This window comes from Macaca nemestrina, chromosome 9 (genome assembly GCF_043159975.1).
Source record: "Macaca nemestrina isolate mMacNem1 chromosome 9, mMacNem.hap1, whole genome shotgun sequence".
Classification (NCBI taxonomy): domain Eukaryota; kingdom Metazoa; phylum Chordata; class Mammalia; order Primates; family Cercopithecidae; genus Macaca; species Macaca nemestrina.
Genome location: NC_092133.1, coordinates 36,089,506 through 36,104,314, shown reverse-complemented (window position 1 = coordinate 36,104,314; position 14,809 = coordinate 36,089,506). Strand labels below are relative to the sequence as shown.

Genomic DNA, 14,809 nt, shown 5'->3' with positions numbered 1-14,809 from the left:
AAAAAAAAATTTGCAAATATTTTCTCTCAATCTGTTGCCTTTAGTTTTACTTTTTTTTTTTTTTTTTTTTTTTTGAGACGGAGTCTCGCTCTGTCACCCAGGCTGCAGTGCAGTGGCCGGATCTCAGCTCACTGCAAGCTCCGCCTCCCGGGTTCACGCCATTCTCCTGCCTCAGCCTCCCGAGTAGCTGGGACTACAGGCGCCCGCCACCTCGCCCGGCTAGTTTTTTGTATTTTTTAGTAGAGACGGGGTTTCACCGTGTTAGCCAGGATGGTCTCGATCTCCTGACGTCGTGATCCACCCGTCTCGGCCTCCCAAAGTGCTGGGATTACAGGCTTGAGCCACCGCGCCCGGCCTAGTTTTACTTTTTAAAGAGACAGAGTTATGCTGTATTATCCAGGCTGAAGTGCAGTGGCACAATCATAGCTCACTACAGCTGTGGACTCCTGGGTTCAAGTGATCCTCCTACCTCTGCCGCACGAGTAGGAGTAGCTGGACTACAGGTGTGAGGACCACGCCTGGCTAGTTTTTAAATTTTTTGTGGAGACGAGGTCTCACTGCATTGCCCAGGTTGGTCTCAAATTCCTGGGCTCAAGCAATCCTCCTACCTCAGCCTCCTAAAGTGCTGGGATTACAGGTGTCAACGACTGCACCCGGCTTGCAACTGATTTTTTTGTGGATTGACTTTGTATGCTGCTACTTTGCTGAATTATTAGTTCTAGCAGTTTGTTTTTTTGGAAATTTTAGGGTTATGTACATAATCATATCTATGAACGGACATAATTTTCCCTCTTTTTTTTTTTTCCCCCCAGTTTGGGGGCTTTTTATTTCTTTTTTCTTGCTTCAGTGCTCTAAGACTTCCAGTACTATGTTGAATAGAAGTAAAAGCAGGCATCTTTTCATTGTTCTTGATTGCAGTCTTTCACCATTATGATTTTAGGGTCCTTTTTGCCCACCTTGGCACCCTCAAGCTGTTTGCGAGCTGCTCCTAGAACTTGTGCATATCTGGCTGCCATGTGGCTGAAGAGTGGGGGTTGGGTAGCTGCTTGTGGGGCTAAGAGCCAAAATTGAATGAAATTAACCACAATTTACTGTGTGGCTTTCCCCTGCAAGTTGGAAGCCCTCCATAGACTCCAGAGCTCCAAAATAATTACATCAGACAGATTTTTGCCAGTACAATTGTTGTCCACATGGGGAGACAGATTTCTGTTGTTTCCTACTCCACCATCTTCCTAGAATCCTCTCTTAGAGTATTGATTTTTAGCTTTTTCCCTTCCCTCCCCTCCCCTCCCCTCCCCTCCCCCCTCCCCTCCCCTCCCCTCCCCTCTGTTCCCCCACTCCCGTCCCCTCCCCTTCCCTCCCCTCCCCTACCCCTCCCCTCCCCATACCCCTACCCCTCCCCCCTTCTCTCCCCCCTTCTTTTTTTTTGAGATGGAGTCTTGCTCTGTCACCCAGGCTGGATTGCAGTGGCATGATCTTGGCTCACTGCAACCTCCACTTCCCAGGTTCAAGCGATTCTCCTGCCTCAGCCTCCCGAGTAGCTGGAACTACAGGTGCATGCCACCACGCTTGGCTAATTTTTGTATTTTTAGTAGAGACGAGGTTTCACCATATTGGTCAGGCTGGTCTTGAACTCCTGACTTCGTGATCCACCCACCTTGGCCTCCCAAAGTGCTGGGATTACAGGTGAGAGCCATCACGCCCAGCCTCTTCTTTTCTAACATACGCACTTCAGACTTTAATTTCATCTTAAGCATAGTTTAGGTGTATCATACAAGTGTGTATTTTTCCACTGTAATCAATCATTATAAAATATATTTAAACATTTTTTATCCTCTCATTTTATAGATGGAGACTATATTTTCTAATTTCCATTGTTCATTTCTTCTGTGTCCCATAGTTTACTTACAATAATTTTTTAGCTGGTTAGTAGGAAAATTTCAAAATACACAAAAGTAAAGAGACTGGTATAATAAACCCCATATACTTGTTACCACCTTCAACGGTACTGTGTAAAGTCTCACTTCCTGCTACCCCCATCCCTGCTGGATTTTTTTTTTTTTTTCAACTAAGGCTTTTACTGGAACTGCTGGATTATTTTATTTTATTTTATTTTTTATTTTTTTTTTTTTTTGAGACGGAGTCTCGCTCTGTCGCCCAGGCTGGAGTGCAGTGGCCAGATCTCAGCTCACTGCAAGCTCCGCCTCCCGGGTTCCCGCCATTCTCCTGCCTCAGCCTCCCGAGTAGCTGGGACCACAGGCGCCGCCACCTCGCCCGGCTAATTTTTTGTGTTTTTAGTAGAGACGGGGTTTCGCCGTGTTAGCCAGGATGGTCTCGATCTCCTGACCTTGTGATCCGCCCGTCTCGGCCTCCCAAAGTGCTGGGATTACAGGCTTGAGCCACCGCGCCCGGCAAGAACTGCTGGATTATTTTAAAGCAAATCGGAGACATAGTTTTATAGTATCCATAGATACCTCCGTATGTTCTTGAAGAGATACATTTTTTTTCAGTATAATCAGTATTTAATGTCCCATTAGTGTTCAGATTACCCCAGTTGTCTCATACAAAAGTGGTTTTTATAATTGGCTTGTTGAAATCATGATATAAAGGTCCACATATTACATTTGGTTAATATCTTTTCTGTTTTTTTGGAGATGGGATCTCACTATGTTGCCCAGGCTGGTCTTAAACTCCTGGGCTCAAGCAGTCCTCCCACCTCAGCCTCCCAAAGTGCTGAGATTACAGGCATAAGCCACTGTGTCTGGCCAGGTTAATATGTTTCTTAAATGTCTTCAATTTAGGGAAAGTTTCACATTTTTTTCCCGTTGCCTTTTGTTTGTTGAAGAAACTGGATATTTGCCCTGTAGAATTTCCACATTGTGGATTTGACACCCTCTATTCTCTGTGTTTCCTGTAAATTTACTGCTTGAGTTTAAAGGCTTGATCAAATTCAGGTTTTTTTTTTTTTTTTTTTTTTTGGAGGCAGGGTATCACTCTGTTGCCCAGGCTAGAGTGCAGTGGTATGATCATAGCTCATTGCAGCAGCCTCTAACTCTTGGCTCAAGCTATCTTGCCTCAGCCTCCCAAGTAGCTGGAACTATAGGCACATACCACCACACCTGGCTAATCTTATTTACAATTTATTTAGACATGGGGTCTCGCTATTTTGCCCAGGCTGGTCTTGAACTCCTGACCTCAAGTGATTCTCTGCCTCCTCAGCCTCCCAAAATGCTGGGATTTCAGGTACAGCCTCTGCTGATATTCTTAATATTGACTTTTATCTTTTTAAACGTATTAAGGATTTTATTGTGAACATTTTAATGTCTGTATATTTTTATTGTTTGGAGTCCCTACAGATCTGTTTTAATTTTCAGTTGTTTCTCTTTGTTTTTATTCCTGTCATCTTGTTTCTTTGTGTACCTGATTGTTTTTCATTGTCAAATACTGCCTATCAGAAATCGTAGAGCTGTATGAAGGCCTAAGATATTATTGTAAATCCTGTCTGGAGGAAGAAGATTTCTTTTGGCAAGCACCTAGGGCACTAACAATCCAGTATCACTTTAATTTCAGGTGTTGAGGTGAAGCTTGGTGTATTTCCAAGGTGTGGTAGTCAGTGCTTCAGGTCTTAACCCAAAGCATAGATGATATACAAGGGTCCCTTACGCCCTGATCAGTCACTGGATTATAGTTTTTGTCTCTCTAGCTCCACAAGGCTCTTATAACAAGGCTCTTGTTCTACCTCTCAAGCTCATAGCCACCTCTTTCCAAATCGGCAAGTGCTCTAGGGGAAAAGAAGCCACAGTGCTGGGCTCCACTTCCTCCCATGGATTTCCTTTCTCTCCCGGAACTTCACTCTTAAATTCTTTGTGGTCTTGTTAAAATCTCCAGTACCTTAAAGAGATCTAAAAATATTTTATCCAGTGTTTGTAGTCATTCTCAGTAGAAGGGTTAGTCCAAGTGTCCAGAATACCTAGTCCACCATTACAAAAATTGAAAGTCATCCCCCTTTTTTCTGCTAACTTTATATTTCTGTTCACAGATCGAGGCAATGACAACTGGCTGATTAAATATGACTGTCCAATGGATAGTTCTAGCTCTCGGGTAAGAGGCTGAGATAAATCTTAAAGAGAATGAAGAGTATTTGCATAATACAGAAACACACAAAATGATCAGAGATGTAGGTCATATAAGTTCAGAAGAATCGGAGGGTGCATACGTTTAAAATTAATAGGTTAATATTTGGTATAGTTTTACTCAATATGTGTTTCAAGGACATCCTACTGACACACGTTAATAGGAATAGCATGAAGAAAGGGTCAAGTAGATTTGGAACATATTACGTACTCTGTTCCTTCTTTGAGCTTCATATTGCACAGTAGCATAGTAAAGGTCTCAGAAGTACTACATTAAACAAACCTATTTAAATTTGATTTCTACCCTTTTTAAACCATGAGCCACTTTTCTCACAATAGACCGCAAGTCCACAGAACATAAGTTTAGAAAACGCTGCTCCTGCAACTTTCTTTCCTTTCTCATTCCTTTCATCCTCCACCACACTTCTCTACCACTGTTCAGTCTGCATGTTTTACAAAATTAGCAGAAGGCTACCTGGGAAAGAGTGAGATTGGTTTTATTTCTTTTTTTGTTTTCTTTCTTTTTTTTTTTTTAAGAAACAGGGTTGGCTGGGCATGGTGACTCAATCCCAGCACTTTGGGAGGCCGAGGTGGGAGGATCACCTGAGGTCAGGAGTTCAGCCTGGCCAACGTGGTGAAACCCCATCTCTACTAAAAATAGAAAAATTAGCCAGGCATGATGGCGGGAGTTTGTATTCCTAGTTACTCAGGAGGCTGAGGCACCAGAATGACTTGAACCCAGGAGGTGGAGGTTGCAGTGAGCCAAGATTATGCCATTGCATTCCAGCCTGGACGACAGAGCAAGACTCTGTCTCCAAAAAAAAAAAAAAGAGAGAGAGGGTCTTGCTCTGTTGCCCAGGCTGGAGTGCAGTGGTGCTATCCTAGCTCACGGCAGCCTTGGACTCCTGGGCTCAAAGCAGACCTCTCACCTCAGCCTCCTGAGTAGCTGGGACTACAGGCACAAAGTTTAATATTTTGTAGAAATGAGGTCTTGCTATGTTGCCCAGGGTGGTGTTTTTATTCCTTATAACTTTTTTACTTTCTTTAATAGTGGCTCTCAAATTTTGTGCCTGAATCTTCTGAAGAGTTATTTAAAATAGTACATAGATTCTTCAGGCATTTCCCTTAGAAATTGATTCATCAGGTCTGGTGTAAAACTCAGGATTCTGCACATTTAATAAGGCGTCTCAGGGGATTCAGATTCAGGCATCCTGGAACCACAGTTCTCGTTCCTGTGATGGCACCCATGAGCCTGAAGCATGGAGCCGCATAGTCAGTGATTGTCTCTGACATGGGCTGTCACAGATGACATGCCCACTCTTTTTACATTCAGCTCTTGTCCTTTTCCTTTTCATGCACCACTGAAGCAGGAAAACAGACTCCCTTGTGCAGGAGCAGCCAGCTGTTATCTTCCGGGGCTCTGTTTTCTCGCTGGAAAATGTAGTTGTCACCAGTGAAGTAACATCTGAGTCAAGGTCCACACAAAAGGACCTTGGCCAACTGATACGGATTTTATTTCTTCTGTTCTGCTTTTGGGATTCTCATTTTCTTTCCCTAGGAGGAATGACTTATAGTTATCTTTATTATTGTCATTATCCTTCTTACCAAAGACTGTAGCAACTCCTGGGGAGGTGTACCTTTTCTAAGATAAGAACAGGACTCTTGAGCCTTGAACAAGAGCCAGGTCAGAGGCCCCAAAATGTGCTAAGTTCAGATAACAACATGGAAGTCAGTTCAGAGAGTAGCTCAAGATAAGTTCAATAAGGATTGTTCTCTTGAGGGAGTTGGGATGAGTTGCTTTGCTACTCAGGAAGGGCCTGAGGGAGATGGGATTCCTCAGTCATTAGTCTTTCCTTGCTCTTCAGGACACAGACTGGGTGGTGGTGAAGGAGCCTGTTATCAAGGTGGCTGCCATAGACAATGGGCTGGCCTTCCCACTGAAGCATCCTGACTCGTGGAGGGCATGTAAGTCTCGAGACAATGGTGATCTGGCTCTTCCCTTGCTCAGTCTATTTTCTCACTGTGCAGTGGAGATGATAATGTCTCTATCATAGGATTATTCTAAAAATTAATGAAATAATGCAGTTTAGGCACTTTAACACAATGGCTGGCATGTGGCAACTATTTCATAATATAAGCTGTTTTTCTAATTTTTGTCTTCTATGATTCCCATTACAAGCATAAAGGTGATTAGAAATCAGAAGCATAAAGATGAATTTTCTCATTGTCTCTTTGCATTCTTCTCGTTCTTTCTGAGGACTATCTTTTTTTTTTTTTGGAAATGGAGTTTCTCTATTGTTGCCCAGGCTGGAGTGCAATGGTACGATCTGGGCTCACTGCAACCTCCACCTCACGGGTTCAAGCGATTCTCCTGCCTCAATCTCCCGAGTAGCTGGGATTACAGGCATGCACCACCACGCCCGGCTAATTTTGTATTTTTAGTAGAGACGGGGGTTTCACCATGTTGGCCAGGCTGGTCTCAAACTCCTGACTTCAGGTGTTCCACCTGCCTCAGCCTCCCAAAATGCTTGGATTACAGGTGTGAGCCACTGCGCCTGGCCGAGGGCTATTTATTTTTTTATTTTATTTTTATTTATTTATTTTTTTTGAGACGGAGTCTCGCTCTGTCTCCCAGGCTGGAGTGCAGTGGCGCGATCTCAGCTCACTGCAACCTCCGCCTCCTGGGTTCACGCCATTCTCCTGCCTCAGCCTCCCAAGTAGCTGGGACTATAGGCTCCCACCACCACGCCCAGCTAATTTTTGTATTTTTAGTAGAGACAGGGTTTCAGTGTGTTGGCCAAGATGGTCTCAGTCTCCTGATCTTGTGATCTGCCCGCCTCGGCCTCCCAAAGTGCTGGGGTTACAGGCGTGAGCCACCGCGCCCAGCCCTTTTTAAATTTTTTAATTTGTTATTTTATTGTTTTAGTGTATATTTCCTGAAATATCTTTTTTTTTTCTTCTGTTTTCTGAGGACTATCTTTCCATAATTTATTCTATTTATGTCTCTAAATATAAGCTGCCTATCAGTGTTCTGTCTTCCTTGTTACATCTCCTACCCTGTTGAAACTGAGAAGCTTTCGGAAAGGAGGAGAAATAAACCTAGGGAGTCAGTAGCCCCTTTTGCAGCATTGGTCTTCCTTTTCAGAAAGACCATCTCAGCGTCTCAGTGGCAAGTAGTTGCTTCTAGACCTTGCATCTTGGAAAGTCATGTAATGTTTGAGAAAGAGCTCTGAGATTAGGCAGTCCTGGGTTTGAACCGTGGTTCCTCTACTGACTAGCTAGGTAACCTTTACAATTAAGAGCACTTGTAAGTTTTTGTTTCTGTTGTATATCAAGGAAGAGGGGTTCTCCTTTAGAAAGTGCCTTGACCGGTGGAGGACGCAGATGAGCAGGGACTTTTCCAACAGCAGCTTTGCCTTTGGCTTTTCCTCTTTTCAGATCCTTTTTACTGGGCCTGGTTGCCCCAGGCGAAAGTCCCATTTTCTCAGGAGATAAAAGATCTGATCCTTCCAAAGATATCGGACCCTAACTTCGTCAAGGACTTGGAAGAGGACCTTTATGAACTCTTCAAGGTTAGCCCTGGGAACCTCAGCCCTGTTATCATATGGAAGAAGGAATTTTTAATGGTTTTTTAAATTGGTCCTGACACAAGCCAAGAGGAAATGGCTAACACCTTTCTGCCAACTAATAGCAAGATTTCCACATGTGGACAGCAGGACCTGGTTTGGATGGGTTTGAGAGAAATGGGCAGGGGTGATAAATCACAATGATGTGTCTCTCCTGTGCATCATGTGGCTGCAATGTATCTGCAGGGCTTTCATTTTAATATGGAGCACTGCAGCCTAGAGTTTGAGATGCAGAGGAAGATACTGACTTGTTTTCTGTTTCCTCATCTGTAAAGCAGGGAGTTCTTGTGGGAGTGGTTGACTTCACCAAGCTGCAGAAGCCTTATGCAGGTTTTCCTTATTAGAAAGTTTCTAACTGGGGGAAAAAATGGGTTCCTGTGAGGCATTCACACAGGTTCCATCTCCTTCTGGTCTTCTTTTGCAGAAAGATCCTGGTTTCGACAGGGGCCAGTTCCATAAGCAGATTGCTGTCATGCGGGGCCAGGTAAGCCTGGGACATCCTCCCAGTATCTTTTTGGTGTCTCTCTGGGAGGGTTGTGTGCTCAGGTTGAGCAAATGTTTGAAGCTTGTGTTTTACACCCTTTTTTTCTTTTGAGACCAAGTCTTACTCTGTCACCCAGGCTGAAGTGCAGTAGCATGATCTCTACTCACTGCAACCTCCGCCTCCCAGGTTCAAGCAATTCTTGTGCCTCAGCCTCCCAAGTAGCTAAGAGTACAGGCGCATGTCACAATGCCTGGCTAATTTTTGCATTTTTAGTAGAGATGGGGTTTTGCCATTGTTGGCCAAGCTGGTCTCGAACTCCTGACCTCAAGTGATGCACCTGCCTCGGCCTCCCAAAGCACTGGGATTACAGGCATGAGGCACTGTGCCCGGCCGTGTTTTATATCTTTTTTCAGTCTGTTCCATATATTATTTATGGCTCTACCCTAACACCTAGGAGAGGGAAGGTGGCCCTCCCAATTCTCCCACCTCTTCCCTTGTATCCAGTGCTTGATGAAGCACTTAATGTGTGCTTATCTCTGCTAGTTGCTAGGTAATTCATTGGTAGTTACACTAATGCTCCCTGTCCTCAAGTTGCTCAAGGCAGGCTGTATGTTTTGGTGGTTAAGATCTGGGCCCTGGAGCCAAACTGTTTCACTACTTGGAAGCTCTGTGGCCTGGGGCAAAAGCCTCTGTTTTCTTGTTCATAAAACAGAATAGTAATAATATATTGCACAGTTGGCTGGAGGATTTCACGAGATAATGCTTATCAAGCGTTTAGTAAAAAGAGTACTGGGCACATGAAGCACTCAGATATTGATTATGGTTATAATTTTGTTGTTATAGGTACAAGTTACATTATTCCTTCTCTTTCCACTTCACCTTAAAGGGAGCTAAGGAAACCAAGGGGATTGTTGATCTTCCAAAGCATAGTAATGAAATGCTTGAAAAATGGTTTGAAAACTCTGTGGGGTACTGGTATTATGCTTATCACTTTGAAGTCTTCTTAAAGAGAGCTGGGATGGCCTAGTCGTTAAGGGTACAAACTGGTCAGAGTGCCTGGGTTTTTGAAGCCTGGCTCTGCAATTTACTACCTGTGAGATTTTGGGCAAGTTACTTAAATGTCTCCTTCCCTTAGTTTCCTCGTGTCTAATGTGGGATCAATAATAGTAGCTGAGACCAGGCATGGTGGCTCACACCTGTAATCCCAGCACTTTGAGAGGCTGAGGTGGGCAGATCACTTGAGCTAAGGAGTTGGAGACCAGCCTGGACAACATGGTGAAACCCTATCTCTACAAAAAATACAAAAATTAGCCGTGTGTGGTGGCACACGCCTGTAATCCTAGCTACTTAGGAGGCTAAGGTGGGAGGATCGCTTGAACCTGGGAGTGAACTGAGATGGCACCACTGCAGTCCAGTCTGGGGGACAGAGTGAGAATCTGTCTCAAGATAATAATAATAATAATAATGGTACCTGCCTTACAGAATTATTATGAGATAAATGATTTGAAACAGAGTAGTACCTGGCATATTGAAATACTCAATTTGTAGTATTAATAGCTGTTAGGATTATGATTTTTGTATACAGAAAATTCAGCTTCTCCCGTCTTTAAAGGGCAAGAGGATCTTCCAGCCTTAATTCTGCATTTACTTCTTCCTGCCATTTATCTAAAGACCTCTGATGACAGCACCTCCTGGGCTTGCTGAGCCCGTTTTTCCCTGGAAGTAGGTTGGACAGAGGGTTTTTTTTTTTGGAGACAGAGTCTCGCTCTGTCACCTAGGCTGAAGTGCAGTGGTGCAATCTTGGCTCACTGCAACCTTCACCTCCCAGGTTCAAGTGATTCTCCTGCCTCAGCCTCCCAAGTATCTGGGATTACAGGTGCATGGCATCATACTTGGCTAATTTTTGTATTTTTAGTAGAGATGGGGTTTCACCATGTTGGCCAGGCTGTTCTCAAACTCCTGACCTCAGGTGATCTGCCCGCCTGGCCACTGAGCCCGACCTGGACAGAGGTTTTAAGAACTACAATTATTGTAGCTGTCTGAATACCAGTAACATGGTATTCCTACATTTCCCAAGTAATGTAAGGGACCAATTAGGCTGGCAGAATTTTTGGAAACATTAAAAGCCACATGATAGACTCTGATATTATGGAACTCAGCATAAAGAAATAAACTGGCTTCTCCAGTTGATGTAGGCTGTGCCTCTTTCCATATTGCAATGTCTTGTCTAATTTCTTCCCAGCTCAGTCCCTTGCCAACCCTTCTCCCATTACTCAGATAGGGCCATTATTCAGCGTGATAGGGGAGGGTGGGGTAGTGCAGTTTTATTTCTCTCCATCTTGTGCTCCTAATGTCTTCAGAGGAGCTTTTGGCATCTTGTAACCTACAGCGCCTACTACACACATGGTCAGCTTTTTGAAACTAAATGTTTTATGCATATCCATTAGTGTTTCTTAAAAATGGAATTTCCAAGTCAGAGGGTCTGGTTTTTTTTTTTTTTTGAGACGGGGTCTCGCTCTGTTGCTCAGGCTGGAGTACAGTGGCATGATCTCAGCTCACTGCAACCTCTGCCTCCCAGGTTCAAGAGATTCTTATGCCCAGCCTCCCAAGCATCTGGGATTACAGGTGTGCACCACCACCACACCTGGCTAATTTTTTTGTATTTTTAGTAGATACAGAGTTTCTCATGTTGGCCAGGTTAGGGTCTGTTCATTTTTCAGTGTTTTTTTGTGTTTTGTTTTTGTTTTTGTTTTTTGAGATGGAGTCTCACTCTGTTGCCCAGGCTGGAGTACAGTGGCATGATCTCAGCTCACTGCAACCTCCGCCTCCTGGGTTCGAGCGATTCTCCTGCCTCAGCTTCCCCAGTAGTTGGGACTACAGGTGTGTGCCCACATGGCCTGCTAATTTTTTTTTGGTATTTTTAGTAGAGACGGGGTTTCGCCATGTTGGCCAGGCTGGTCTGAAACTCCTGACCTCTAGTGATCCACCTGCCTCAGTCTCCCAAAGTGCTGGGATTACAGGCGTGAGCCAGTGTGCCTGGCAAGTGTTTATTTTTTTGAACTCTCCCCAACTCTGAGTCATTCTTTTGTATCTTAACTAACTGGAGGGCAAAAAAATTAAAATATTTGTTTTCGTTTGTATTTTTTAAATGATTTGAGAGGTTTCTATTTTCTGTTTTGCTCATTTCTACTTTTGTAAATAGCCTATTTGCATGATTTTCCATTGGTGTTTTTAAAAATTGGTTTGTAGGAGTCCTCTCTACTGATCTCCTTTCAGAGGCAGATCTGGAATGCTGAGGCCTCTCCCTCACCCATCTCCTTTTTCCCACTGCAGATCTTAAATCTGACCCAGGCCTTGAAAGACAACAAGAGTCCCCTGCACCTCGTCCAGATGCCGCCTGTGATTGTTGAGACGGCCCGTTCCCACCAGCGGTCTTCTAGCGAGTCCTACACACAGAGCTTTCAGAGCCGGAAGCCCTTCTTTTCATGGTGGTAACTCCAGAGGCAGGCAGAGGAAATATTGTCAGAGACTGGTGGGAGGAAGCCTGGGAAGTGGGGTGCAGGAAAAGCCAGAGAAGCCGGTGGAGAGCAGCACCTTTAAGAGCCCTCCCTCTCTGCTTGCCACCCTGCTCAGGGCTTTCCCATCCACAGGGAGAAGCACAATCAGGAACAGTGAGTGCTCCTCACCCTTCTGAGTGTGGGGGAGGCTGGAGCTCCATGCACATAGTCCAGATGCCTGGGAAGGAGCATCTCCCTTCCAGCATCTGCTGGTGGCAGGCTGGGACAGTCCCTTCCTTCCCTGACACCCTGCTCTATTGCAATTCCCTATTATATTCTGCATCAGAAAAACAAACAAAACAAAAACAACTTTAAATGCTTGTAGCAGAACCCTGGGTCATCTCATGTCAGAAATCTTTAATCCAGGCCTAAATTTGCATAGACCTGACATTCAGCTGCCTTGCAGTTGCTTCCTCCCATGAACCAAGGCGGTGTCAGAGGGCAGCTGGATGACTCGCAGTACCACAGCACTGGGACAGACAGAAGCCACACCTTTCTTTCGGGTTTTTGCCAAGCCTCCTCCATCTCCCACCAGTGCTGTGGGCTGGCTGCAAGCCTCCAAACAGTTCTCCTGGAAGGGAGGTTTTTGCTTTACCCCCGCCAGCACTTCCGCACACAATCATAGAGAACTTCTCTGCTCTCTGCTGGCCTACAGCTTGTCTCTTTCTCAAGCAGAGGCAGGAAGAGCTAGTCTTAGCATTTATATTTTAGTAGGAAGTTGACTCCCAACATGTAAAAGTGATCCACGTGGCTGGAGTGTATGCTGGGAGCTAAGTGGTCTATGGGTGAACATATCCCACCTTGCTTCCTGAGTCCTTGGTCCCAATCTTCTCATTTGTTCCTGTCGTTTTAAGTTTCCCCCCCCAACTCTTTTGATGTAAAAGTTCAGTTTGTCTTCTGGAGTGGGTCTCTGCAGGGTTCTGGGATGAGTCTTGGCTTCTTTTTTTTTTTTTTTTTTGAGGCGGAGTCTCGCCCAGGCTGGAGTGCAGTGGCGCGATCTCGGCTCACTGCAAGCTCCGCCTCCCGGGTTCCTGCCATTCTCCTGCCTCAGCCTCCCGAGTAGCTGGGACTACAGGCGCCGCCACCACGCCCGGCTAATTTTTTTGTATTTTTTTTTAGTGGAGACGGGGTTTCATTGTGTTAGCCAGGATGGTCTCGATCTCCTGACCTCGTGATCCGCCCGCCTCGGCCTCCCAAAGTGCTGGGATTACAGGCTTGAGCCACCGCGCCCGGCCGAGTCTTGGCTTCTAAGAGGACAGGCTGTTAGGTTCTTGGACTTTTTTTGTGCCACCACTGCTGCTTGGTGGAAGTCACAGAACGTGGATTCTGCCTCATAAATAGCAGTTTCCCTTTTCTCCCTGACTTGTTCTAGGTCAATTTCTCTATGGCTTCCTGAGAAAGGCGGGACCCAAAGGAGAGAGGCCTTCAGACTGTCCCTGGTCCTGCCCAGCTCAGTGCGCATCTTCTTGCTTCCATGTGTCTTTTCCCCTGCTGCCTCACTCCCCACCCCCACTTGCCAGGTGTTTGAGCCCTTTCTACACCAAAGCAAAGTACGGCCTCAGGAGGGAGTAAAAAGGGTGCCCTCTATGTCTGAGGGGCAGCTGTGTTCATGCCCTGTGCTACTGGACATTTCACAATTCTGGCACCTTGCAATTGGTCAGTCAACCTCAGAAAGAAACTATCTTGAAGGTTTGAAAAACAACCAAAGAAAGGGAGTGAGGACTACGGCTGCATGTCTACTGCTTGCCCGGCTGCAGAGCAGAGATGTGCAGCCCTCTGGTCAGCTGGTTCAGGCTGGTCTCCACCGGTCCCCTTCCAGTCCAGCCACCAGGAGCCCGGTTGTCCCAGGCTTCCACCTGGCTGACAGGAAGAATTTCTGAGAGCCGGATGTGCATGCCCTGTGGACAAAGGTACAGCTCACCTGCCTGCCCCAGCCCCGACAATCACATGCAGCTGACTCGGACACTGGCCTTGGGAACAATGTTTGAGGGAACACCTGCCCCCTGACTGTAGGAGCCAGAAGGGGACTCAGGTGTGCATAGCTCTCTGTAGACATTTTTACCCAAACCTGTTGGTAAAGTGCCCATCTGGTGTGCAAGAGAGCCTGGGGGTCTAACAGGGAGCCCGGCTGCCTCACCTGGCCACAGCCTCCATGCCAGATCTGCACATTGTCTTGATCCAGACCAGCTCTGTGATCAGAAGGAAATTGGGTCCAATGTAGGAGCAAGCTGGTCCTGGGCCTGGCAGGCAAGAGTGTGGGCATCCTTTCCTGGCCTTTCTCCACTCTCCCTCAAGCCTGTGCTCAGGTTGCCTTGAATGTGGACTCTGGAAGAGCCAGGGGCCCAGAGTGCCGGGGCAGGCTTCTGGGTGGCACTCGTGGAACACCGTCCCTCTGCCAGCCATAGGCCCTGCCTCCAGTGTCAGGGAATGGAGGCTGGGCTGCGAGAGTGCTGCTGCCCCCTGTGTCGTTCTTCTAATCCACTGTAGAAATTGTACGTAATGTATTTAAATCAACGCAAATGTATGAATAACAAATCCAGTTCTGACCTTTTTTGTCCAGTTTCTTTTGGGGGAAGGAAGACAAAGAAGGTAGGAACGGAATTTTGACGGCAAAGAAACCTGTGTTTCCACGGAGTTGCTGAGACGTGGCTCCTGGGGCTATTTCCCCCGAATAAAGATCCAGGTCCTCATTTCCAAAGTCCCAATGCTCTGAAAACCAAAAGTATTTTCATAACCCATTTGAAACCAAACCTGACCTGAACCTGCACTGATGGGAAGCTATTGGTAATTATGATGTGTCCCTCTTAGTGTGATTCTTTGTTGCAGAAATGTCAATATATTTTATGACATGGTTCCCTACTAGGGATACAGTATTTGCCCTGACTACTTAAGAGCCAAAAAAGTTAAAAATCTGAATTCCAAAATAATCTAGGACCAAGGGCTTGGGATAAGAAATGTGGACCTACAGGCTGGGTGCAGTGGCTCACGCCTGTAACCCAGCACTTTTGG

At 45.7% G+C, this 14,809-nt stretch overlaps 1 protein-coding gene across 1 annotated transcript in view; it reads left to right on the top strand.

The window, feature by feature from the left end:
* The window catches only part of LOC105478442 (phosphatidylinositol 4-kinase type 2 alpha), a 33,919-nt gene extending 19,573 nt beyond the window's left edge, over positions 1-14,346 (top strand). The window contains exons 5-9 of the mRNA XM_011735734.2: positions 4,040-4,101; positions 5,999-6,098; positions 7,572-7,705; positions 8,184-8,243; positions 11,577-14,346. Of these exons, the coding sequence (XP_011734036.1) occupies positions 4,040-4,101; positions 5,999-6,098; positions 7,572-7,705; positions 8,184-8,243; positions 11,577-11,738 (518 nt within the window). The 3' untranslated portion in view covers positions 11,739-14,346. The remainder of the gene's footprint in view (positions 1-4,039; positions 4,102-5,998; positions 6,099-7,571; positions 7,706-8,183; positions 8,244-11,576) is intronic.
* Positions 14,347-14,809: the final 463 nt, after the last annotated feature.